General features: G+C 41.0%; 1 protein-coding gene, 1 long non-coding RNA gene and 1 other non-coding gene across 3 annotated transcripts in view; 2 read left to right on the forward strand and 1 right to left on the reverse strand.

Moving 5' to 3' along the window:
• The first annotated feature begins 1,073 nt into the window (after nucleotides 1-1,073).
• Nucleotides 1,074-16,848, forward strand: LOC138971583 (uncharacterized). The gene is made up of 3 exons (XR_011457300.1): nucleotides 1,074-1,325; nucleotides 2,849-3,258; nucleotides 14,455-16,848. It is a non-coding gene; the product is annotated as an uncharacterized lncRNA (long non-coding RNA).
• Trnar-gcg (transfer RNA arginine (anticodon GCG)) lies at nucleotides 5,681-5,754 on the forward strand. Its single transcript has one exon. It is a non-coding gene; the product is annotated as a tRNA-Arg (tRNA).
• A 6,531-nt stretch (nucleotides 16,849-23,379) lies between the features above and the next one.
• LOC138971605 (dynamin-binding protein-like) overlaps nucleotides 23,380-27,875 on the reverse strand; it is a 65,124-nt gene continuing 60,628 nt past the window's right edge. Inside the window, exon 20 of the mRNA XM_070344363.1 lies at nucleotides 23,380-27,662. Coding sequence (XP_070200464.1) covers nucleotides 27,486-27,662 — 177 coding nt within the window. The 3' untranslated portion in view covers nucleotides 23,380-27,485. The remainder of the gene's footprint in view (nucleotides 27,663-27,875) is intronic.

Here is a 27,875-nt window from a genome sequence, read left to right on the forward strand (position 1 = left end):
AACTGTCCAAATCCCTCTGGAGTTCTTTGCTATCTTCACAAGTTCTGATTTGTCGGTACACTTTCGTATCATCAGCATACATGCTGCACAGACTGCTCACAACTTCAGGGAGATCGTTAATGTATATAACAAACAACACCGGGCCTAGCACACTGCCCTGGGGCACTCCACTTGTCACGTCTTTCCAGTCTGACATAGACCCATTGACCTTCACCCTTTGCTTTCTATCACTTAGAAAATCACCGATCCAATTTTTGACCAGTCCATGGATACCATATGCTTCTAATTTTTTCAGTAACCGCACATGCGGAACACAATCGAATGCCTTAGCAAAATCAAGGTACACAGCGTCAACCGGTACTCCATCATCTAAGCTATCTGTCCAGTCATCAATGACGCTAATTAAGTTTGTCACGCATGATCGTTTTGCCACAAAACCATATGCTGGCAATCTGATAACAAGTCGTTGGCTGCCAAATGAGAGAAAACACTGGTTCTTATCAACTTTTCTAACAGTTTGCATGGGATGCTTGTTAAACTCACTGGGCGGTAGTTGACTGCTCTTACAGCCCTTCTTGAAAAGGGGTGTCACATTTGCCTGCTTCCACTGATATATGGTACTGTTCCTCAGCTAGCTTGATTCCTTCTCATTCCTGCAACAGTCCGGCACCACCACAGGCACAACTGCAACCGTCTGACACCATCATATTGATAGTAACAGATAAACATAAACAGGCACCTGCACACACATAGTACCCAATAGGCCCTATGACTGACTGAGAGACTGACAGAGGGAGGGGGGGGGCAAATGGGACAGCAGGGGGACGAAATGCGACAGAAGAAAAGTGGGTAACTTAATGGGCCAAGGGGGGCATTTGGGATCCCATTCCCAAAGGTTCCGGGGGACCTTTTGGTTAAACCAGAACGTCCCCCGGGGACTTTTTAGAAGAGGAATGGAACGGAACGTTACACCGCTTCTCGCGCCACGGCGGTTTCGAAAGTAGCCAAGGGAGCGCACTCTTAGCGCCGAATCTGAACAACTACAACGCACTTCCGTGTTGTCGCGAAAGTTCCCCAAAGAAACTGAGGTCAAGGTTTGCTTCTGCTTCCGGAAGAGGAGTGGAGATGTGACTGCACTCCCTTGTTATTATTACATGCTCACAAGGAAATATTGATTACGCAAGTTTTCCTGTATGTCTGCATGAAATGTAAATAGCAGCAGAAAAAGACAACAACAAGAAGACAGCCAGAGGCAGAGAGGCAGCACCTACGGGAAGAAGTGACTGACGAAGGACGATATTACTTGTGATACCTGGATATAGGAGGTATGAAACAGCCAACGTTCATTACCACTAGGCTGTGTTTGAGGTGTCTGTGTACTTCCCCCCTCTTCGTCAATTATACCTTCCTCTCTCTCTCTCTCTCTCTCTCTCTCTCTCTCTCTCTCTCACACACACACACACACACACACACACACACACACACGCGCCCTCACACACCCTCACTCTCTCATACACAATGAGTCCACAATCTTACTTTCTCTCTTTCTCTTAATATTTCTTTGTTTTGTTTACCTGCTTATTTGTTCGTTGAGTTGTTTGTTTTCTTGTTTTGTGTATGTCCGTTTGTTCTACTTGTTTATCATTTAATTATGAACAATTTTTATTATTAGATGTAAGGACAGGGTGTAAGAAAAGGCGAGGCTTATATAAGCCTCTATCCTTGTAAAGTAAAGTTCCATCGTCATCATCATGCATCATCATCATCATCATCATCATCATCATCATCATCATCATCTCTTTATCTCTCTCTCTGGGCACCCTGTGTGCATGTGTTATTTGTTGCTGAGTTTGGTTTGGTCTCCATACAGTGGAATACCCCTTTCATAAGACCTAAACAAATTTGAGAAAATCATATCTTAATTAAAGAAGAACCAGAGGCATATTTACAGAGGCTATGGACTGAAAATCTTAAAAAGTAATTTGGGTCTTAAAAGGGGAGAAGTCTTAAAGTAGGTGATGGGAAGGGAGTATTAAAGGAGTGGTTCCACTGCATGTACGTACTAGTCTTCTTCTTCTTCGTCGTTCACTAGTGTGATTTGCGTGATGTAGCGCTTTTTGGCACCCAGGGGGTCCCGCATCTCCGACTTCGGCCTTGGACGTTGGTCAGGGGTCCCTCCCCTAGACCAATTGCCTTCCTGGGCTGTTGAGCTTGGTCTGCCCGTGGTTCTATTTCGGAGTTTTCCTTCTCCTAGACTGGTTACCTGCCAGGGTTGGCGAGTCCAGTCTACCCGTTTGGAGGTTGCTGAGTTGACCGCTTGTGTCCTTGGGCCTCTGTGCCGTCACACCGGTACTGTCTAGCACACCTCCGTCTTCACCAGAGCCCCGTTAGCCAGCAACCAACCTGTCCGCCAAGGGAGAGCCCTACCAGTATACTTCTCACAATGATAAATCACCCCCATGTTTTAGGGACAGTGAGATTTCAGCGATTTTCTTCCGACGGCATAGCTTGGTTCTGTTTCACCACCATACCACGATGAGGAGGGGATGGTCTTTTTGGTGGGTACGTACTAGTAATATATATGTAGTAAATAAACAAATCGGCATAACCCGGCAGTGAGTTAGCAAACAATTCCTAAAAGACGAGTTTTGGAAATAACTCCTTAGGTGTCGTGGAAGAGTGACCTTTTCTTGCAAAACCTCCAACACACAAAGGAGGGACCATATCACTTGGGGAGTGTCGGAAACATGTGGACAGGAATTCATATATTGCCACATATATAGGCATACATTTACAAACTTGTACACAGTGACACTTGATCTAAATTACCTGTAACGTTTGTGCGCAGAATTCGCCATGGCCGATCAGTCTCCGCCCCCATCATATGAAGATGCCACAAAAGACGGACCACCCATGCACTACCCCACAGCTCCCCCACCCCCAGGAGACTTTCATCATGGACCCTCAGCGCCCCAGGGCACAGCCCCCTACCCTCCTTCGGGGTATCCTCAGGGGCCGTACCCTCCATACGGTCAACCAGCCTACCCCCCTTCTGGTCAACCAGCCTACCCCCCTTCCTCCTACCCCCCTTCCTCCTACCCCCCTTCCTCCATGCCACCTGGGACGCACAGCGGCCAATACCCGCAGTACACTTACAACACGGTGCAAGCGGGCCCCGTTCCTGCCGGCAATTACCAGTACACTACTGCTCAAGGGGGAGTGAACCCTGCCACGGCCGGCTTCCAGACCACTCCTCTGGTACGTTGAATTACAGCAAGTTTTTTTTTTTTTAAATTTAGTTCAACTATGCTAAAAATTACTGAGGTTTTTTTCCCCCATTTTTGTTGTTTTGAACATAATTTGGGGGGGTTGTAGTTTTATATTAGGCCAAAAAGAAAAATATGTCTGTTTCCGGTAACCCGACTGACCCTATTTTTAAGCGCCGACCCTAAAGGTTTTTTTCGCTTTTCGCGCACTAAAAAAAAAAAAAAAAAAATGAAGTCAAGTATACTTTATTTACTTTCAATATATCTAGGTCAAAATATGTGCTAAATAATTGTAAGTAAACTAAGGAAGCGTTTAAAAAAACCACACGTAATAAGACGGTAACAAAACGTAAGAAAAAGATTTAAAAAAAAATTTAAATAAATAAAATAAAAACCGACCGACCGACCGACCCTATTTTTTTTGGCGATGTTACCGGAAACAGACATATTTTTCTTCTTGGCCTTATAAAGTGGACTGTTTTATCATTTGATTTTTTAATACTGGTCACTCGTGAAGGCCTTCATGCAGTTCTATTGCCTGGGCAGTATCAAAGATAACATCAGTCAATCAGAGAGAGATAGCTCACTCTTTGGTTCTACAGTTTCAAGCCAGAAACTCTTGTACAGTGATACCTGCCATGTGAGGGCCCTTCCGATGAGAGGACACCTCCCAATAAAAGACACCTGCTGTGTCCCTTCATCTAGTGCCTTGACAAAAATATATGTACTTCTCATGACAGGACACCTTCAATTTTGGAACACTTTTGTCTGGTCCATGGATGTGCTTTCATAGCCGGTACCACTGTATTGGCTAAGCAGATGCATTTCAGAATCATTCTTCTGGAAGACATTTTTGGAGCACCTTAATGCTTCAACTTGCTAAGAGAGTAAAAGGTAATCCCATATCCATATTTGATCGCAGGGGAGCAAAATGTTAGAGATCGCAACGTTTCTAGGGCCTGCTTTATGGAATACTAGCAGTCAGGCCCGGCTTCGCCCGGGTGTTTCTGCTCTCCCCTCTCTCAGAAACCTCTCGAATCTTATTCCAATGTGGATAAGAAAAATGACAGTGTGAGCTCATACATTTGGATGTATAGGCAAGGCAAGTTTCTATTTGGTTCAACGTGTTCTTCGTGATTTGTTTACCCCTTCTCACACCCACTGTAGTTACCGTCTGGTCAAAGCACGCATACCTCATGAGTGAGCGCGTCATACCTTTTTGAACAGGGGAGAGAAATCTGTAAATTCTCGTGATCTTTCACTGAGGCGATCGTTTCGTAAACATTATTCGCGATGATCTGGAAGGCAGGGAGGGGGAGCAGGGGGCAGGGTTAGTGTGTGTGGGGGGGGGGGGGGATGATAGTGGGCGGGGGGTAACCCTTGAGAATGACACAGTATACTGGTTTGATGAGAGTTACCTCCCTTCCGTGGGTGACAAACCATGACTTACCTCCCTTGCACTATATAGACTGTATTGATAGATGGGGAGGGTAATTATCCGAGGAAGGAAACAATGTCTGGAGAAACTAAAACCCAGGTGCACATTTGTGGGTCCAGGGCAGTGTGCATGCAAAATATCTTGTGCTTATCTTTTGCCATCTCTGAGGTATGGCGACCACAGACAGACAGACACACACACACACAGACAGACAGACAGACATGCACTCTCTTTTATTTATATGTATAGATGAGGGTTGTACAAATTAATCTCATCTCCCTTGCTGTCTTTGCCTTCCCCGGCCCTGAATAGGGTCAGGTACCCATTTTCATCCAGGTGGACTGGAGAGCGCTCGGAAAAATAGAAAAATGCTGGAAGAGCTTCAACTGAATGGATGTTTTGCATGCGTGTATTGAAAATCAAGTTACCAAAATGGCTCAGGAGTAAATCTTCATTCTCTCATTCCTTGCCTTGTCAGTTTTGTGTGAACAGTGTTTTAGTCGTCCTGCCCAGTAGACAGCAGTGTTGGTTGTCTTGCTGTAATTTCCCCCCTCTGTTCGTTTTCCTTGCAGTTGTGCTTTTTTTGGTTGTTGTATTTTGCATTGAAAATATGGAGAGAGAGAGAGAGAGAAAAAAAAACCAAGACTGCATGTTCCCATTCAGTGATCTTTTTTGCGACAGAGATGGAAGCTTTGGGTCATTATACTTAGCATTTTTTTTACATTCAAAACTTTGAACATTTTGTTGTTGTTAAGGTCAAGCATGAATGTTACCTTCTTATTTGTGTTTTTGAAAGATGAAGTGAAGTTTTTTTTATCATGAGTCACTTGTTCTTTTGTGTACAAGGATTTTGTTCTTCATTTGTTGTTCAGTGAGATGTACAGTACTGTACTTGGAGTGGGACCATGGTTTTCATCTGAAGCATATATTGACTAATTAAGAGAAATGCCAGCTATAAAGAATATCTGAGCCCACCGGCCCCCGTAGCGCAGTGGTTAGCGCATCGGGCTGCGGGCCGGGAGGTCATGGGTTCGAATCCCATCAGGGTCATGTGGGTTTTTCGGGCTACGGTCGGCTCCTACCCAGAGTGGAAGTGCTATGGTTCCTATGGGAAGGCTGGGATCACACAGCCGAGTGTCATTCACTTAACGAATGCGACTTTGAGGGTGCTCAGGTTCTGTAAACCTGACCAACACCGCAGGTGCGGCAGTTCTCGGGCCTGGTTGACGCCAGGATATATTATGACAGTAAGCGTAGAGTGCTGCCCTGTCACGTAGTCTCAAAAACCAAATTGGAAATCCAAAGCATCATCATAATCATCCTCATCTCATTAATCATCCAAAAATATAAATTATCCTTGCTCTTGTGGCCCTTCATGCCCGGAGCTCTCATGGTGACCTTGGTCTCAGTGTTCCTGTTCGATCCTTCCCTGAATAGTAGTTCTGCTGTCAGTCTTCAACGTGTGACGTTCTGGGGGGTCGACGGTGGGACGTGGTGGCGGTCTGCTCTCTGGAGGGGACGCTCACTCAGTCTGGCTCCGCGACTTAAAAGTCAATGTCGTTTGTAGGCATAGTAGGTAGTGGGCTGCGTCCGTTAGCTCGGGACAGACCCACTACTGAACACCGTCGAAGTGACTCAGCAGAAGTGCAGTGTCGTCTTCCGAGGGTAGCCTACCGCAGCGACCCGACATCCCCCCCCCTGGAGCGTCTGTAAAATCGACAAGTCTAGCAGCGGAACGAAATTCAGAGGTGGTTGGAGCAGCGAGTGCAGGGACGGGGCGGCGTGAGAGCACAACGGGACAAGGGAACAGGTGTAAGAACAAAAAAACAAAAAAAAACAAAAAAAAAAAGAATATCTGAGCCCATGCTCTGAATTCAACACAAATAGAGTGAGATACTGCTTTGAAAGACGCTTCATGGATTTCGGCACAATAGACACATTCAAAAAATAACTCTGTCAGGTTTTGTATGCAGGGTTGTGAAAGAGTGAATACCCTTGCATTTACTAGGACAAACAATTCACGAGCCAATCACAAGCGAGGGGTGTGTCGGCAACACGTGGACAAGGAGCATGTGTGGATTTATTTGTCCCACTAAAAGCAAGGGCATTCACTCTTTCACAACCCATACAAACCCGACCGTTATTTTCGAACATTGTCTTTTTACATTTAGTCAAGTTTTGACTAAATGTGTTAACATGGAGGGGGAATCGAGACGAGGGTCGTGGTGTGTGTGTGTGTGTAGAGCGATTCAGAGTAAACTACTGGACCGATCTTTATGAAATTTTACATGAGAGTTCCTGGGTATGATATCCCCAGATGTTTTTTTTATTTTTTTGATAAATGTCTTTTATGACGTCATATCCGGCTTTTTGTAAAAGTTGAGGCGGCACTGTCACACCTTCATTTTTCAATCAAATTGATTGAAATTTTGGCCAAGCAATCTTCGACGAAGGCCGGACTTTGGTATTGCATTTCAGCATGGAGGCTTAAAAATTAATTTATGACTTTGGTCATTCAAAATCTGAAAATTGTAAATAAAATTATTTATTTATAAAACGATCCAAAATTACTTTTATTTTATTCTTCATCATGTTCTGATTCCAAAAACATATAAATATGTTATATTCGGATTAAAAACAAGCTCTGAAAATTAAAAATATAAAAATTATGATTAAAATTAAACTTCCGAAATCGTTTTAAAAACAATTTCATCTTATTCCTTGTCGGTTCCTGATTCCAAAAACATATAGATATGATATGTTTGGATTAAAAACACACTCAGAAAGTTAAAACAAAGAGAGGTACAGTAAAGCGTGGCAGCACAGCGCAACCGCTACTGCGCTAAACAGGCTCGTCACTTTCACTGTCTTTTGCACTAGCGGCGGACTACAGTCATTGTGAAAAAATGCAGTGCGTTCTGTTTCCTTCTGTGAGTTCCACAGCTTGACTAAATGTAGTAATTTCGCCTTACGCGACTTGTTTCTTCCTCCTCTGCCATTAAGGTAGGCATAAAAGTTAATTCTCAAGATGACATTGGGTCAACGTACTCGGGGGCAGTTTCCTTTTCTTACATATTTTTGATACGGTCTGATTTTGGTTGACTGTTGCAATGGTGTGATATGTAGGAAGGACCGGTGAGGTGGTCAGGGGTATTGGAGGTTATACGGCTAGAGCAGATAGGAAAAATCAATTTCATCACAAATTATATGCAGTCAACTATAAAATGCACCTGTGCAGATAATTAAGGCAAAAAATAATACCCTGTGCTGAGAAAATTGTGGAACTTGGTATTGTACTGATGTGTGAACTGTTATGAGGGAGACTTTGTATTTGGTTTTTTGTAATGTTAGCTTTTTGATGTTGTATTTAACGTCCATGTTCATGGCATCCTCCGGATTCCGAGCCTGACACAACCGTCGTACGAAGAAGAAGAAGAAGATGTTGTATTTTTTTCTCATGGATTTGAAACTGTGCTATTATTGGCAAATTACTTTTGAGTCAGTTTTTATACAACTGACTTCCTATCATTGTATTTTTTTTGGATAATTTGTGTATTTATATTGTTGTACTTGTGTCCATAATAATTTAGTGGTTTTTTCCTTGTTGTCTCACGTGATGTTGGTTAGGTTAGATAGTATCTATATATATATACGACTAGTGTCTGTCTGTCTGTCTGTCTGTCTGTCTGTCTGTGATGCACGGCCAAAGTTCTCGGTGGATCTTTTTCAAATTTAGACACCGTATTCAGCTACACCCCGGACACAACCTCATCGATGAGATATTTCAACACGTGCTCTCAGCGCGCAGCGCTGTGCGCGCTGAACCGATTTTTTGTTTTTGTTTTTTGTTGTTGTTGTCGGGATCCACTACCAGTAACTCTTCCTTATCTTCTCCAGTGTTTTCAGCCGCGATTATCTCCCTTCCTCCGTGTGGCGTCAATCCATATTCCCGTTACTACATTACTATTTTTAGAAGGTCACTGCACGTTACTATTTTTAGAAGGTCTCCAGTGTTTTGCGCGTTTATCTCCTTTCCTTCGTGCGCCGGCAAAGCCGGGTCCCAGGCGCAGCCTGGTATTCGGCTCTACTTCTTCCCGGCGAAGCCGGTAATCATCTAGTAGTACATGTATCACCTACTGATTTACAAGAGGAACTGTAAAATAAAAAGGATTTTCTGAAAGTTTAATACATTTGCCTGGTTCCTTTTCTTTCGAAAATATGCACATCGGGGCCACGCTTTGCCGCTGAGTGCTTGCCGACCACTGGCAGTGATCGCTAAGCTTGTATATTTTCGTAAACTCACATGACCTCAAGCCAAACCCACGTAACTCGGTCAAAACATGTTGTCAGCGATCACTGTTGGCCACCAATCATTGCCGCAGCGAATCGTGAACTTTGATGAATATATTTTTGAATGAAAAGGGCACTAGACGGGCGCTGTGGCGTGGTGGTAAAACGTCGGCCTCCTAATCGGGAGGTCGTGAGTTCGAATCCTGGTCGCTGCCGCCTGGTGGGTTAAGAGTGTAGATTTTTCCGATCTTCCAGGTCAACTTATGTGCAGACCTGCTAGTGACTTAACCCCCTTCGTGTGTACACACAAGCACAAGACCAAGTGCGCACGGAAAAGATCCTGTAATCCATGTCAGAGTTCGGTGGGTTATAGAAACCCGAAAATACCCAGCATGCCTCCCCTGAAATTGGCGTAGTCTGCCTGAATGGCGAGGTAAAAACGGTCATACACGTAAAAATCCACTCGTGCTAAAAACATGAGTGAACGTGGGAGTCTAAGCCCATGAACGAAGAAGAAGAAGAAGAAGAATGAAAAGGGTATCATATTAAGCGCTTGCTGCATAACATACACATAAGACTTAGTTGTTCGTCGCGATGGCTGGTCAAAGCCGACCAGTATCCTGCTAGTTGCTTCGATCGCCTCACTTTGAACAGCCAATGGCTCAGTAAAAGGGGCTTTTACTCTGCCACACGGCTTAAAAATCCTGACAGAGTTATTTCTGTTTATTGTCTATTACCATCCCAGAGTTATATATATGTCTCAATGTCTTTTTCTTGCATAATATATCCCTAGATTGTGTGGCTACCATAGATGGATGTTTACAACACTTCTATGCTGATGTTTTTGTGTTTTTCTCTTACGAAGAATGTGTGTGTACATAAATTTAAAATTGGGTTTTTATACTTGTGGCTCTCCTTCTTTGTTGTTGTTTTTCTGTTGTGCTTATTATTACTTCCAAAACTGTTATCATGTATGTTTGTTTTTGAGGCCGATAGTTGTGTTCATTACTATCACTATCATATATGTTTGTTTTTCAGGCCTATTCAAGAGATGAAAGGCAGTGTGCACAGTGGGGAGAAAAAGCAACAATAGTGTTCAAAGTCATGTGTGTTGTAACAGTCGTGGTGGCTATTCTGTGGGCTATTTTCTTTGGTTTCCTCTACTGAATGTAGGAGGGTGGATGAATTTTGAGGAGGTCTTTTATAATACTCATCTGATGCTTGCGTGTGATTCTCATCTCAGCTAAAAATAGCCATACTAGGTAGGATTCAGATATGAATGCTCACCCACTTCTTTAGCTGGAGACCATGCGACAACAAGTCAAACCTACGCTATACTTCACAGTTGAATTGTACCCTCCCTAGCTACTGTATCATGCATATAGACCTGTGATATGAGCGAAACATGTTAAACTCTGTGCCATACGGTTGAAATGGAAGCCTGCCTGAATATGAGATCGAGGGATTCTATGAAACTGAGTGTAACTACAGCATGTTTTGATATGAATGAATATTCTTATTCATCTAATTTTTTTGTACAACGCCTCAGTTGGGTTTTTTAAAGTTTGCCCTGATGTAATGTGTAGAGAGATCAAACATTCTGTGTTCAGCCAAGATGCTCAGTCACTTTGAAACTGAGTTATGTTGTAACTGTAAGGTGAGTCATATTTATATACACAGTTCTTATGTTGGTTTGATTGTACCCGTCCGTAAGGGCATATCTTTGACTTCAAAGGCAAGGCACACATTTGAAAACTCTTTGATTGTTTGGCTGATCGAGTCTGTCAACAGTCTTTTTGACACCCTTGTGCAATGGGCCAAAGGGTCACGTTTTGCTGTGTAACAGAGTGACGCAGTAGTCCCCCTTGTCACAGCAGCGCTGCTCTGCACTGCCTGAGTTGTCTGCCGGCCTTGAGCGTGAGCTATTTATAGTAACTCCAAGTTTCTTGTGCTTTGGTTGGACAGCTCACACCTGACAGACATAGAGAGCTGTTTGTGATGGGGTCTGGCTGCTGGTATCTTCTGGTAGTTAGATGAGCGAGAGTGTGCGGGGGTGTGGCAGGGTGGTGATCTTAACCACTGTACATAAAGGGAAAGTTTGTGTGCGCGCCTCTGTGTGTTTTTAATCTAAGACAAATGTCGCCAATGTTTTTACAGAGTGACGTTAAATAAACGATTTTATCATCATCTTATGCTCTTGCGAACCTTCGAGTTGACATTGCAGTTTTATTAGGGCTATCTATTTGCCCAAATTCAATCCTGTTTGACTTTGCTTCCAAAGGTGATTGAAGTTTTTCATGCCCTTGGTTACACTTGTTTTAGCTACAGCATTTGCCATTCTTAAAAAACCCTTGTGTGAGCCTCTTTGCTGGTCTGAAAAGCCATCCCAGTCATGTAGTGACTTTTACAAAAGAACAAAAATCCTATTCTTGTATTGCATACTAGGAGAGCAGGTTGATGATGAAGGCAAAGGGTATAAACTGAAGATATGAATTTCTTCTTTTCTTCTTCTGCATTCCTGAGCTGTGAGGGTGAGAGTTCAATTGCATGCCACACTGTTGGTTCTTATATTACCCTAGCTGCCTTTGTGGACAGACTTTCTTGTTTCAAATGTGCTTTTTGTTCCAGTCACTTGCTGCATGAATTAATGGGACTGTTCAGACCTCATCCAAATTTGTCTTGTGGTTCCATCCGTGTGTTTTTCAATTATATTTTGACCTGTCCTAAAAGAATATTTTACTCAAGTGTTGAGGAAAGTTGCGAAACAAGAAAGTCAACTGTTGATTTACTTCAACAGACACATTAGCGCCCTGTTATTGTTTTTTTTATTTTTCCAGTGTACTTGATGATTCAACGGATTACCGGATAACATGAATTTATTTGATAAAAATTGTCAAGCAGTTATATATATTATATAGGTTGTGGACAGCTTTACTTTTGTTATTATTTCTTTATGTATATTTCTGTGGGCACAAATGCACACTTCCAAAGCTGTGTTGGTGCTGTTAAAGCCTGATCTTCACGAAGCTCGCTGCATATATCTTTGACTGAATTTTACAAAGTCTTCGCGAAGTCATGCCACTCTGGGGTCTTCTTCTTCTTCGTTTGTGGGCTGAAACTCCCACGTTCACTCATGTTTTTAGCACGAGTGGATTTGTATGATTGTGTATGACCGTTTTTACCCCGCCATTCAGGCAGACTACGCCGATTTCGGGGGAGGCATGCTGGTGTTTTTTATTTTTTGTATAACCCACCGAACTCTGACATGGATTACAGGATCTTTTCCGTGCGCACTTGGTCTTGTGCTTGCGTGTACACACGAAGGGGGTTAAGTCACTAGCAGGTCTGCACATAAGTTGCCTTGGGAGATCGGGAAAATCTCCACTCTTAACCCACCAGGCGGCAGCGACCGGGATTCGAACTCATGACCTCCCGATTAGGAGGCCAACGTCTTACCACTGCACCACTTCGCCCGAGCCTTTATTCAAAGTTATGATTGTTTTCTGATATTCAAATAGACAAAAGGACTTATGTTATTGTTGTTGTGGATTACTGATGAATGAGAATGGGCAAGCACTTGATTCATGATTTTTGGGCAAGCACTTGATTCATGATTTTTGAGGAATAGTATTAGGTCCTGGCTCTTTTTTGCACAAAACCACTTTTTTGATTTCCTCCCTTGCTTTTTAACTGCTGTTACTTTTTTTCTGTGTTTAGCACTGCGTTAAGTTTCATGCTGTACTGGGTTCAAATATTGGGAGGTGTTTCCATGTGCATGTATATTCATGTGTATGACAACTGATTCCAGATCCTGTGTGGAGTATAAATATTTCATCCCCTTGCACAATATTGGTAGCTTAAGACTTCAAGTGCTTCTTACGTATTAGTTTAACTTTCAGCCCTGTGTTTTGGTGTTTGTAGCTGATCAGCACAAATTAGCACCGAACACTTGCACTGACCCGTTTGGCTTAGTGTGAGTGTGTGTGTGCGTATATGTGTGTGTGTGTGTGTGTGTGTGTGTGTGTTTGGAGCAATACCAAGATGTGGCCATTTCCGGTTTTTGGTGATGTTGCCTGCTTGTAAAATTGGAAACCTTTAGCCAAAACAGTTTCACAATCTTGCTGTGCATGGTGTAAATGAGAATGTTGTTTCAATATTGAACTTTTTATTTTTGTACAAATCAGTTACTTTTCATAACTTTCTTTTATTAGTGCAGTCATTAAGAGGGGATATTACTACTTTTAAAGAGTACTATTGTTTGTAATGGTTTTGTTAAATTCTTATGTTCTCCATTTCAGAACTGCAGATTTAAAAAACTTTGGTTGCACCATTTTAAAACAAACACAATTTTTCATTAAAAATGTTCACATTAAATGTCTGGTTTGGTTAAAGCCATTTATGAAAATAGATGTATGGCAACTGCTATTTTGGAGGCTTTTTTTCATGTACGGTAAACACTTTTCTAAACTGACACTGGCACTGTCTTTATTTTCTTTCACTGCTTAAAAAGCCCAAACTAGTCAAACTACAAAGTCTTTTTCCGTCACGGAAATTAAATGTCAGACTTTAAAAATATTAGTTCATGTTTCGTTTTGTTTATACCCTTTAACTCATAAAAGTGTTTTACATTATGTTTCATACTTGTTGTGCAGTTTTGCTGGGTGCTAGTGCGTGGACTTTTGTTGTTGGTACTGTGATTAAAAGAATATCGCAGGTACAGTGGAACCCGCTTTTAAGTCAAAAAAATCCTGAGAAAATCAGGTCTTAAATAGAGAATACTACATTGCTTGCTGTGTCCTACCAGATTTACACGAGTTGTCTTTTCAAATATTGAACTGCGAGCGAAAGCGAGCTGTTCACTATTTGAAAAAGCAACGAGTGTAAATCTGGTACGACACAGCAAGCAATGTAGTATTCTGTTTATCCTACATACTGTACTTAAGTGTATTTTACTGAAAATGTCTTGCAGTCGAGGCAGCTAAATTGAAGACGCTTGTTTTGGAAACACGATCTCTTCTAAAGCCTCGTGCAATCTATTACGTCAAAGCAAAGAAACGTCACTCTGAAAGTGTGGCGGGATGTGTTAGTTTTAAAGATTCATCGAGGGTAATTTGCAAGCGCAATTTTTGTTTCTATAATGACGTTTGTCTCGGTGACTTTGGCATCATAAGCAGTGGAAAAACAGGTCCCTGCCAGACTGGCTTGACATGACCTCATTTACATGATATACACACGTGTGATTTGAACGATTATTATCTCACGGGTGTCTCTCTCACGTATGTAGGATAAAAATGGGGTACATTTACAGAGGTTATGAACAGAAAATCTTAGAAAACACCCGGTCTTAAAAGATAGGGAGTCTTATTTCTGGGGGGTGGGGAGGGGGTTGTTAAAGGGGGGTTCCACTGGACCACTGTTACTGTGCTTGTCCTGACCCTCTGTTATTTTTTGTACTTTCAGGCTTACGGCAACGCACAAGCCCTAGGACAGGACCCTGCAAGAAGAAGAAAAATGATGTTCATCGTTTGTATTTTTGTTGTCTTTTTTGTGATAAGTATCATTATTTTTACAACAGTGCTTCGTCGTTAACCCAATGCCTTCCAAAGCCACCAGTATGGCCCGGTAGAATTACTTCAGATGCAGATAAGGTAACGGCTGTATCAATCATCTGCAAAATCGCTTTCACCCTTTCTTGCCGAGAGCTCGAGAGACGCTGTGGCTTCACCAGATGAGAGTGAGCCTTGCTTCATTAGATCGTTCAGTTAAATCTCATGGGAACTGCATAGGAGACAGCATGATTCTAAGTGGGAGGCAAAGGGTTAGTGCATAGCGTGCGTGTCACACTGGGCGAGTTTGCTGGATAAGGGGAAACAATTCAGTCCACACCCACTGTATGTCGTCTGCTCAGTCCTCACTGTAATCCAAAGTGTGATACGAGAACTCATTGATGCTGTCATTAACACTGAACGATGTTAATGAAAGAAGGCACTGCGTTACGTAACTATAAAGACACAATGTCGTGTAGAGCAAAAATGTATTTATTTTAATCTGAAGATTTTGCATATGTCTTCTAGCTATTAATTGGCATACCTGACATGATAATTTGGGGTTCATACCTGCAACTGTTCTTGAGAAGGGCGCTAATACTAATGTGGGTCAAAGGTCATTATGAAGAAAACCAGCGTTTGTGCTTTTTTTCTGTAAATACAAATGGGTCGGCTGTTACTGTTCAATTCAATTACGGATAACTGCTGTCTTCCGATTTCATTGTGTTGAACTTGCCGCTGCTCAAACAAATACATGTACACGAATGGTAAATTCTAGCAGATGACCATGTGTGACAGGCTGCACAGGTGATTGGTCTGCCCCTGAAGTGCAAACTTGCTTTTTTTTTGGAGGGGGGGGGGGGGGGGGGGAGTGTTGAAGAAGGAAATGTAGGTCACTGCAGCCTCCTCTCCTGTTGAGGACTAATACCTGCGAAGATCGGATTGGATTTCAGGAATTGCTGTTGTGATATATTTTACTTGTTTTTCATGTGAAGGGAAATGCACCTTTTGGGTTTTTTAATATCTCCACATTTTGTCATCGGGCATTGATTAAATCTCCACAGTTTATCACCAGGGAATTTTCTTGCACTATTTTTTGTTCCGATTCAAAATGACATTTTTCTTGTGGAGGAATTTAAATCCTTTTCTTTTTAGCTCTTCGATTCGGACCTGAGCTCAATTTTGGATGAAAAGTTTATTTTATGTTGGACACATTTCAGTCAGTGTGAAGCAGTAAACCGCACCATGGTCATGTGACGTGTAAATCATTACCTGTTTCATTTTCATCCAGGGATGAAAATATCAATACAAAACAAATCGGTACGTTTTGATTTTATTTTTATTTAGACACTTTTGAACCCTTTTCATCCATTTTTGACCATTTTTCATTCTCATATTATCTGTATATTTGTCGAAAGGTTAGACGGAGAAGGTGAATCTGAGCATGTTAGCATTTATTGTATTTAATATGCAATGTGAATTATTGTGTTCATGGGTTATGTGAGTTACTGGGTTCATGTGATTGTGTTCATGGGTTATTTGTGATTTCACTCAAGCCTGAACTTGTGATCGATCATTTAATTTATTCTCAAACTTGTAGCCCGTTTATTTGTCTTCGAGACGTTTTTATTTTTGGGGGGTATACTATTTTTGCAATACTGTACATTTACAATGAATGATTATATTCATTGTAGGCAATGTATATGTTGCTTACTGCACATTTTGGGCGGGGACTGTAGCTCAGTCGGTAGCGCGCTGGATTTGTATCCAGTTGGCCGCTGTCAGCGTGAGTTCGTCCCTACGTTCGGTGAGAGATTTATTTCTCAGAGTCAATTTTGTGTGCAGACTCTCCTCGGTGTCCGAACACCCCCGTGTGTACACGCAAGCACAAGACCAAGTGCGCACGAAAAAGATCCTGTAATCCATGTCAGAGTTCGGTGGGTTATAGAAACACGAAAATACCCAGCATGCTTCCTCCGAAAGCGGCGTATGGCTGCCTAAATGGCGGGGTAAAAACGGTCATACACGTAAAAGCCGTGAGAGTTTCAGCCCATGAACGAACAAACAAACTGCACATTTTGTGTTTGAGGATGATCAAATGCTTTTTTTGAGTGTGCCCGAAAAGGGGAATATTATACATTAACATGTTTTTTCATTTTGTATGCACAGACAGTTAAATTTCTGTTCGTTTTTATTAATGGCAAATTGACTTATATACCCTTTGTAAGTTACATCTGCAACATACATGTGGCACTTCTTTTGAGGAAAAGGAAAGGATTCTGTTTGTTAGTTCAAGTCCCCCCCCCCCACCCCCCAAAAAAAAGGAAATGGACATTTGCTCTCAGTGTTCATTGTCAAGTGTTCTTGTTTTCGTTCTAGACTCATGTTGCCATTTTGCAAATTTTTCTTGACACGTTTCTGTAAAAGTGATATGACAAGAGTTTGTAAATATCGTACTCTGGACACTGCTATGTTAATTCGCTTGCGGCTTCGTGGCAGGCGGAAGAAAAAATCGACCACATAAGTTTTCGTTATTGTTTGTCTGTGCACTTAAGTCCTTAAGTCTGTGTGTTGGGTCGATATATTTGTGAATGTATTGTTTTGTCAATAACAAACGTTCCAACAACCTACCTTTCTTGTTTTTTGATTCTGAATTTTGGAAGGTTGGCAGTCTCTTTGTTTTTGGATTCACTGAGCTATGTGTTTGTAATATCCGGCTTTAGTAGAGTAGAACTCCCCTTTTTAGTCCTCTTAAATTAAGACTTGGTTTTTTTTAGATTTTCATAACCCCTGTAAACTTACCTGGATTTTAAGACTGTCCTTTTGAAGCCACGATTTTCTCAAATTTTTTGGGGGGTCTTACAAAAAAAAAAGGGGGGGGGGTGTCCACTGTATACATTATATACTGAATACATTAAAATACATATATACTTAGATGTTGAATTTGACTGTAAGAGGCAGCTCTTTGCTGAAACGTTGTGGCTAACAGTCCCGTAGAAATAAAGTTTCTGAAAGATTTTTTTGTTTAAAACCAAACATGTAGCTCAGTTCATATATATTTTGTGGTGTGCATTGATGGGCCACTATTGCTGACAACTCCATTTCACTGAGTAAGTTATACATTGTTTGCTTAAAACAAATTGATTATATTTGATACACATCATGTCAGTATGAATGGTTCATGAGACATAATAAAAACACTTTGAAAAGAAATGTTCCTGTTTTTTATTTTCTCATTTCTGTGTGTCTGCATTTTTTTCTATTCTTGCATGTATTCATTTGGGGTTTAAAAGGCAGTTAATGGTTGTAATGCATACCAGTAGCTGGATCTGTCAAATATTGTGAATCCATTATGTTTTTAATGTAAAATTAATGATGTGCTGCACAAAAAAATAATAAGTAAGGACCAGGTATTGGTGTTGTTGCAAGTACATGTACTATTAATCCAAGAACAAATCAAAATGTCATAATTACTCTTCTCATAATGATAGGCACTTTGTAGGGGGAAATGACCTGTTAGTTTCTGTGATATTGGCTGCACTTTTTTGTTTGTTTGTTTACTGAACGCCCAGCCGACCACGAAGGGCCATATCAGGGCGGTGCTGCTTTGACATATAACGTGCGCCACACAGTCAAGACAGAAGTCGCAGCACAGGCTTCATGTCTCACCCAGTCACATTATTCTGACACCGGACCAACCAGTCCTAGCACTAACCCCATAATGCCAGACGCCAGGCGGAGCAGCCGCTAGATTGCCAATTTTAAAGTCTTAGGTATGACCCGGCCGGGGTTCGAACCCACGACCTCCCGATCAATTGGCTGCACTGGTAATCAAGTATATTAGAGGAATTCTGGAAATAACTCCGCCAGGTTTGTATGTGTGGTGAAAGAGTGAATACCCTTTGAAAATATGAGGCAAGCTTTTAAGCATGACATTGTAGGCCAATCACTAGCGAGCGGCCTGTCTCCACATGTTGTCGCTCAATCTGTGCACTGAGTGACGCAATCACAATAATCGGCAATAATCGGCATTTCCGATTGTCAGCTCCGATGTGCATACTTTCCAATAAAAAAGAGAGCGTCATATTGAGCGAACAGTGTGGAAAGCACAGATCGGAGCTTGCAATTATCACTTAGATTTCGGTCATACGCAGGATTTTACTGGCATAAATCACCGCCACGTGATGAGACACGCCGTTCGCTAGTGATTGGCCTACAATGTCACATGTAGCTTGCCTCAGTGTTACTATGGAAATGCAAGTTGTGAACATTGTCTATTGATCTGCACAAAGGAATAGATTTTTCTCAATTTTTATAGAAAATATTACTTTTCTAATTCAATCAACTGCACATAATGTACACAAAGCAATAGATATTATTGACATTTTTATGATGATTATGTTTGTGTGTGTGTGTGTGTGTGTGTGTACATATGCATGCACAGCATAGACTGATAGTACAATACATAAATAAAACAGAATCAAGGCCACGGCTGAGTTATCGGAGAAGGCATTTTATTAGATATGACCATTAAATATGAGCATCATAACAGCGTAGTATGAAATATGTGTACACATACCTGCAAGTTGTTGGGTATTAAAACCAGTGAACAAAACACCACTCAAGCACTCGCAAAAATGCACAAACCCTGACATTTAGCTACATTCCTTTTGGTTGTTGCGAACTCTATGATAAAGAACCAGTTCTGCAGCATATTTTTATTGATATAGTATGACCATGGGCATTTTCATCTGAAAGATAAAAGTAAAGCTGCTGATCCTGAAATTATAATACATGTAGAAGCAAGGTGCCTTGAGCTACATTATGTGAGAATTACCTTGAAAATACTTCTGCATTTTTTCCCTTGCATTTTGTCTTATTGTTTAAAACGTTAGAACTGTATCAAGAACCCTGCCAATAGAGCAGTGAGTACCCTCTTGTAAGACTGCGAAAGAAATTGAGAAAAATCAGATCTTAAAACAGAGGGAGTCTTAAAATGTTGGTAAATCTACAGAGATTATGAACAGTACCTCAATGCTAATGTGTTTCCAAGGCCTTCACTGTATGCATGACTTGTTATAACAATTAAACTTCTTATTTTTTCCGCAATGAAGTTTGATCTGTCCACCTGCTACACAATATAATAAACAGACAAACAATGCAACAGCAGTAATAATTGCCCGCTATTTAAAACAACATTTTTCAATGAAATTATCTACTATGCTTACTAAAATGACAGGGACAGTTGTAAACATAGTGTGGAAATCTTACTCATAAAGTTCCCAGTCTGTCCGTTTCAAAACAACAACAGCAGTTAACCATTGCACTATTCTTCTATGACAAAGGCAGTCTGAGTCTCAAACCCTAGTACAGCTTATAGGCTTGTATCACAATACATTTATCATGCAAACGCTTGTTCAGTGAGCAATCATCATCACAGATCTTTCTCTAACAATCAACGCAATGGCAGCAGTCACTGCATGTGTACATTTACAGATCACTCCATAAGTAATCTTGTTCTACACAAAATGTTGATGTACACTTTCTTTCTTTATTTGGTGTTTAACGTCGTTTTCAACCACGAAGGTTATATCGCGACGGGGAAAGGGGGGGGGGGGGGGGGGGGGGGGGAGATGGGATAGAGCCACTTGTTAATTGTTTCTTGTTCACAAAAGCACTAATCAAAAAATTGCTCCAGGGGCTTGCAACGTCGTACAATATATTACCTTACTGGGAGAATGCAAGTTTCCAGTACAAAGGACTTAACATTTCTTACATACTGCTTGACTAAAATCTTTACAAAAATTGACTATATTCTATACAAGAAACACTTAACAAGGGTAAAAGGAGAAACAGAATCCGTTAGTCGCCTCTCACAACATGCTGGGGAGCATTGGGTAAATTCTTCCCCCTAACCCGCGGGGGGCATGTACACACTTAACGCAGTATATTATTTTGGAGAAGAAAAATAATTAAATGTCAAGATTTTAGTTTCACAAACCTGAGCACCAATAGAACACCTGCGTAGTTTTAACATGAAAAGGGCATCTGACAGCCAAACTACTTATGATCAAAACTGTGACTGTAGATCATCCCTCTTAGTCTTAAGGCACCACATGGAAAAGATGCTTTAAAAAAATGTGTCGTCTCCCCTGGAGAGGTTTAGCGCAACAATTAAGCTCTTCTTTGGTGCAGAGATAATTATAACCACTATTTCAACATCTGCCTTAAATCTTGTCTAAAACAAGAACCCTCCAGAAAAGTGGCGAAAATCTAGACACTAAATGAAAACGAAGCACTAGCTAGCTGAGAAAACTTTGTTGTTGAATACCTGGCACAAACATCTTTTGGAAAGGCAGCATCTAGAAAAACAAAAAGATCGATATAGCCTGTTGTGAACTGCACTGCAAAAACCTGCTTTAATGTTCTTAATTCTGCCTTCCTAACTTGGCCTATATATTCAAACACCACCTTAACAATATTAATTTTCTGTAATTTCCATACTGCATGATTCTCAAATCTCAACATTAAAAAGAAGAAATAAAAAATAGATTAAACTCAGAAAAAAAACCTTCCATTTTCTTAGCACCTTTGTTTAACAGAGGTCATATGAACTGAATTTTAAAAACAGTGATTCCCAACAGATAAAAAAGCTTTAAAGTATTTTTAGTGCTTGATTTTGCAAATCAAAATTTTTTATGCACATAATTAAAATAAAATCAGTTCAAACAACAATTGCATGCACATATATACACACATGCGCACATGCACACACAACACACACACAAAAACCCTAAGCAAACAAGAAAATCAGCAGATAATACAGTGCACAGTTTTGCCCTTTCAAAGAGGCATTAAATGTGAAGAAAGCTTTTGCAATCCAAAATACTTTTATCTCAATAACAGCATCTTTACACTGAAAACAAACACAATAAGTCCTGAAGAAACACAATAACTTGAATAAGTCTTCAACATTGTTAACAACTCTTTCAGCTCACACAAATAGCATCCAATATCACAGGCTGTTAGCATTCCCAATACGATGTAGTATACATTTGACTTTGTTATCAACAGTCATATTGTGCAAATCATATAAAAACAATGTCACTACAGATTACTGACACAGAACACAATTCTGTTCATAAAATAAACTGCATATATTTATCACTGCCATGACAGTTTACTCATAACAATTAAGAACACACAGGTAGAGAAAAGGACAGAGGTAAACGCATGGTGAAATAAGGAGGTACAGGATGGGGTGGGGATGGGGGATAGATTTTGATTGAGTTTGTGTGAGGTGGGGAGGTGGTGGTGGAGTGGAGGGGGGGGGGGGGGGGGTTGGGGGATATTATCCAGGCTCACTGTGGACAGAAGAAAAATATTTTTAAGTGTACATTCCGAGGCCTTATGGCAAAGGAACAAGTCTTTCATGCACTGGATAGATAATGTTTAAAAGTGCACCACCCATCCAAAACAGAGTTATTTCTGGAATTCATCTATTACTTGGTACAAAACCATCCTAGTCTTCTTCTCAAGACAGTAAAAACATAGAGGTCAGAATCTGGCTAACTGAAGAAAATAACCCAGCAACTACTAGAGAAATAGTAAGCACAATAACATTAAAGCATTTCTGGAAGCTTCAGAGGTAGTTTAAAAACACTGTATATAAGTGCATATTGAACAGTAGATGAATTCACAATTTAGAGACATTAATAGAATTACAGACATTTCATTTTTTCAGCTGCTATTTTAAGGTGTGGAGAAAAGTGACTTTGGTATTGAATTATTGACAATGCCCCTTACCACCGTCTGACCACCGTTAAACGCATGGTAAAAGGTCAGTGAGTGTTCAGTACCCACACTAATTAGCAGGAGCACTGTAAGAGGCTCTGATATGGGTCTGATCGAGTGAACCAAGTGGATAATTTCTTCACATCCAGTTGTTTTACAGGTCTTATCACTTGGACAAGTGGCACAAAAGGCATGAATAAAATACAACAACAGAGTCCCATATTATGTCTTAAAAGATCAAAGGACGAGACTAACTTAATTTGATTTTAAATTACCATATTTGTGTTTAAAAGATATCCTTGTCACTTTTCTGTCCGGAGAGAGAAAGGCCAATTAATGCGGAATTTCCAGAACACATAGGTATTTAAATCTGAGTTGAGCTGTATTCGTTATACTGAACAAAACATTCCTTGAATTCAGCAAACTCCTGTGCAGGAATTTAATCCATCCATGAAACAAGCAGAATTGTGTCGTTATAGTCGTTCCCATGAAAACAGTTCTGTTCACTATCTCAGATCTGCTCAGGATGTTACATGGGATAAGACCATCCCCCCACTTAGACACATACCTTCTTCTTCTGCGTTCGTGGGCTGAAACTCCCACGTACACTCGTGTTTTTGCAGCCATTAAGGCAGCCATACGCCGCTTTCGGAGGAAGCATGCTGGGTATTTTCGTGTTTCTATAACCCACCGAACTCTGACATGGATTACAGGATCTTTTTCGTGCGCACTTGGTCTTGTGCTTGCGTGTACACACGAAGGGGGATAAGCCACTAGCAGGTCTGCACATAAGTTGACCTGGGAGATCGGAAAAATCACCACACTTAACCTACCAGGCGGCCGTGGCCGAGATTCGAACCCTCGACCTTCCGATTAAGAGGCCGACGTCTTACCACCACGCCACAGCGCCCGTCGGAGACACATACCAAAAGTCAACATCCTAACTGCAGGGATGGCCAAATCTCAACATTTTAACTCGCCAGCTGAAAGTCACTAGCCCGGCAGAAATTTTGCTGGCCCGGTACATACCACAGTTGATCTGCAGTGTTAATACAGTGGACGCCGCTTAATAAAACCGCGGTTAATAGAGCCAGCCGCTTATAAAAGCCGATTTCAGACGGTCCGGATTTATCACTATATCTTATGTATTAGAAAAAGCCGGTTAATAAAACCAACCCGCCGCTTATTAAAGCCAGTTTTCTCAGAGAAATCACGTAGTTTGTGACTAAAACTCACATTATCTTGTTCTGATGTGGAAGACGACCAACAAACAAACACTCATAAAATCGTTCTTCTCTGACGAGTAATGGTTCGTGACGGTGACAGTGAAATTATTGATGTACCGAAGTGATCAAAGTACACGTACATGTACATAATTAAAACAAAAGTTCAACATCCTTCGTGAAGTTTTGTAGATTCAAACAAGTGTAAATGACGAAAGAAAGTGACTGAGTGACGTAAACAAAAGAGATTTTTTTTTCTTTCGAAAATGATCGACGTATTCCTGGACCGCCGGTTAATAAATCCGCCGCTTATTAAAGCCATTTTTCGTCAGTCCAGAAGTGGTTTTATTAAGCGGCGACCACTGTATGGCTTTAAAACTCGATATACAAACAAAAGGGTCGCATTTGACCAGAATGTTCATTGGCCAGCCGGGCGAGTTGCCAGGCGGTTTCCAATAGCCCGGCAGATTTTTTAATCGCCCCTGTCGACCCGGCGGACGATTTGGCCATCCCTGAGCAGAATGGGAAGTTACTGGTGAATTCATTTTGCAGACTGACGTTGGGTCCAAGAGGAGGCAATGCATTATCCCATGTAGAAAGAAGCCTGGCTAGATTTGAGATCGTGAGTGGAATCGTTACCTGGGAATTAGGACTGTGCCTTTAACTAAAAGCAGCAGGCTTATACTAACGGTCAACGTTGTCTGGACAAACCTTAGAATACATGTGGTCGGAGGTCTCTAATGTATACTTACTGATAGGTAAATATTACTTCATGAATTCTGTAAGCAATACAAAACAAGTCGCGTAAGGCGAAATAACAACATTTAGTGAAGCTGTCGAACTCACAGAATGAAACTGAACGCACTGCTTTTTTCACCCAGACCACATACTCGTAGTTTCGTCAGTCCACCGCTCGTGGCAAAGGCAGTGAAATCGACAAGCCATGCAGAATAGTGCGGTAGTGGTCGCGCTGAGCAGGATAACACGCTTTTCTGTATGTCTATTCTTTTTAGCTTACTGAGTTTGGTTTTAATCCAAACATATCATATCTATATGTTTTTGGAATCAAGGACCGACAAGGAATAAGATAAAATTGTTTTTAAATCGATTTCATAAAATTAATTTTAATCATAATTTTCATATTTTTAATTTTCAGAGCTTGTTTGTAATCCAAATAGAACATATGTATATGTTTTTGGAATCAGAAAATTACGAAGTATAAGATGAAATTATTTTTGGATTGTTTTATAAAAAAATAATTTTAATTACAAGTTTCCGATTTTTAATGACCAAACTCATTCATTAGTTTTTAAGCCACCAAGCTGAAATGCAATACCAAAGTCCGGCCTTCGTCGAAGATTGCTTTGCCAAAATTTCAATCAATTTGATTAAAAAATGAGGGTGTGACAGTGCCGCCTCAACTTTTACAAAAAGCCGGATATGACGTCATCAAAGGTATTTATCGAAAAAATGAAAAAAAACGTCCGGGGATATCATTCCCAGGAACTCTCATGTCAAATTTCATAAAGATCGGTCCAGTAGTTTAGTCTGAATCGCTCTACACACACACACGCACAGACAGACAGACAGACACACACATGACCCTCGTCTCGATTCCCCCTCTATGTTAAAACATTTAGTCAAAACTTGACTAAATGTAAAAAGCAAGTGCTTACCTACTCAAAAAAGAATGCCAAAACAAAAAAAGAAAAACAAATACACAAAAGAAAGAAGTCATGAAGTCGAGGACAAAATCATTGATGATAATTGATTTCTAAAAGAAAAGGAAAAGGAGGAGAACAAATTTAAATCAACCAGATTTAAAAATAATGCCTTTAAAAAGACTGGCACCATGTCATAATATGAATCAACACGAGGGTACCCAAAACAAATTTGGATTGTCAAAAAGGTGCAAATTTGTTTACACTGCGTATGTATTAACATTATGTGGCAGTGCAGTTACAAAAACCTTAAACTTAATTCAAATACCTGACAAACAACTGGCATAAAACAAACAGACAAACAAAACAAAAAAATTCCTCTTGTCACACTCGCACGTATGCTGCACTTTCAAGTCACAAAGTACACTTAAATTTAGAAAACTTTGAATATTAACAGTCTGTCCGTTTTAGCTTAAACGGTGCAAAGTAATGTGCGCCAACAGTAAAAACAATTTACAACTGTTCTGTGATACTGCAAATCACATGGTTCATGCGTAGTTGTTCAACCTTCGCCAGTCCGGGTTATCGACTACACATGGAAGACATCGTGGGGCCATGCAGACCCATGCTTCTCAAAGATGCACGCTTTTCCTTCTTTGAGAAACATGGGTCCACACGGCCCCACAATGTTTGTAGTCTAAATTTGACCTTTATTTTGTTTTATTACTTCTCGCTGAAATGTTAGGACATAAGAGCTTTTTAGGTGCCTGAGGCATTCTTAAAAGCTCATTGAAAAATCCCAACTAGTTTAAGAGATATTTGCAATTAAACACCCTTCTGGGTCCACACGGACCCACGACCACCGGCGAAGGCTAAAGCTGTAACTAATCTTTTGAACTAGCAGTTCACTGTGCATTTCCTGAGGTGATATCTTGGTTCAATTATTTTTCCAGTCAAGAACAGAGATTTTGTTTACTTTGAAATGATTTTAAGTGGTAAATTAATAACAACATTGTGATGAATTTTGATGGTTGAAGAATACAGCTAAACTTTCGTAAAATCAATTGCTTTGAAACTGTACAATAAAAAAAATGCCCTGACAGAAATGCATAACGTCACACATACGCTCGCATCCAGGTGATAGACGAATGAATAAATTCACAAAGCACAGTTTAGAAAAATTGCATCTGTTCAGTCACAGCCTAGAAGCTGTAAAACAGTAGGAGAAATGTAAACAATTAAGCAAAAGAATCTTTGTCACAAATACTCACAACAGCATTCACACAATGCGGGAGAAGCAGTAGTGGAAGCTAAATTCTTCTGCGTTCGTGGGCTGAAACTCCCACGTACACTCGTGTTTTTTGCACGAGTGGAATGTTACGTGTATGACCGTTTTTTACCCCGCCATTTAGGCAGCCATACGCCGTTTTCGGAGGAAGCATGCTGGGTATTTTCGTGTTTCTACAACCCACCGAACTCTGACATGGATTACAGGATCTTTTTCGTGCGCACTTGGTCTTGTGCTTGCGTGTACACACGGGGGTGTTCGGACACCGAGGAGAGTCTGCACACAAAGTTGACTCTGAGAAATAAATCTCTCGCCGAACGTGGGGACGAACTCACGCTGACAGCGGCCAACTGGATACAAATCCAGCGCGCTACCGACTGAGCTACATCCCCGCCCGTGGAAGCTAAATGAATTTGACGGTCCGTTCTTACAGGGTTTTCTTTTTAAACAAAGAGTTATCTCAAAGAAAGGATCAAATTCATGCTCGAACGTGCAGTCTCTTTTCTGGTCTGAACAATAAAATTCTCCTTAAACCTTTACAACAAAAGGAAAACTTTTCCAAACATTTTCCACTCGCTTTTTCAAACACATGCACTCTCCGTTTTCTTTCTTTGACAAAATGGCCACTTTCATCCTCACGTACATGACATCCTCCCCTATTAGCATTTACACTTTCAGTTTTAAGACAAATGGCATCCTTTTGGAGAAAAAAAACCCAGCAAAAAACCTTCAACCCTCACTTCAAGTAAAACCACCAATCACATATTTGCTCCTGTGAGAAAAACCAAGCACATTTTCACAGAACTTTACTCCTTTCTCACTCACAATACCTACACTTATCCCCATGCATATCCCAATCACATCAATACACAGACACAGGCAAAAGAACCGATTCTTATTCCTACACACATCCATATACAGTTTCTCAGAAACTTAAACCAATCACATCCTTGCACACAAACACACACAGCAGAAACGATCACAATTTGCGTAGATAATTAGCGGGTGCGTATCCGGTGTCACCTTCAGCGTCGACCAGCCACCACTCGGAGTTTCCGTCAAGGTCGTGCTGACTGAGGACCAGCACCACCTGCCCTGGCTGCAGCGACACCTCGTTACTGCTCCTAGCCGTGAAGGGGTACTCTGCTGTATAGTACTGAAACACAAAGCAAATGTCACTCACTTTTCACATCTGCAGGTAAAACAAATTCTGCAAAGGGGAAGCATTTTGTCTTTATTTTAATATCTGTTTTTATCCGACATACCTGGGAGACCATGCACCCATGTCATAACTAAACCATACGCTCACACGTTGGTGTATTAAGTAAATGGGGTCGTGTTAAACTAGTGTGGCGGGAACCTACTTTTC

Source organism: Littorina saxatilis, linkage group LG7, assembly GCF_037325665.1.
Source record: "Littorina saxatilis isolate snail1 linkage group LG7, US_GU_Lsax_2.0, whole genome shotgun sequence".
Lineage (NCBI taxonomy): Eukaryota > Metazoa > Mollusca > Gastropoda > Littorinimorpha > Littorinidae > Littorina > Littorina saxatilis.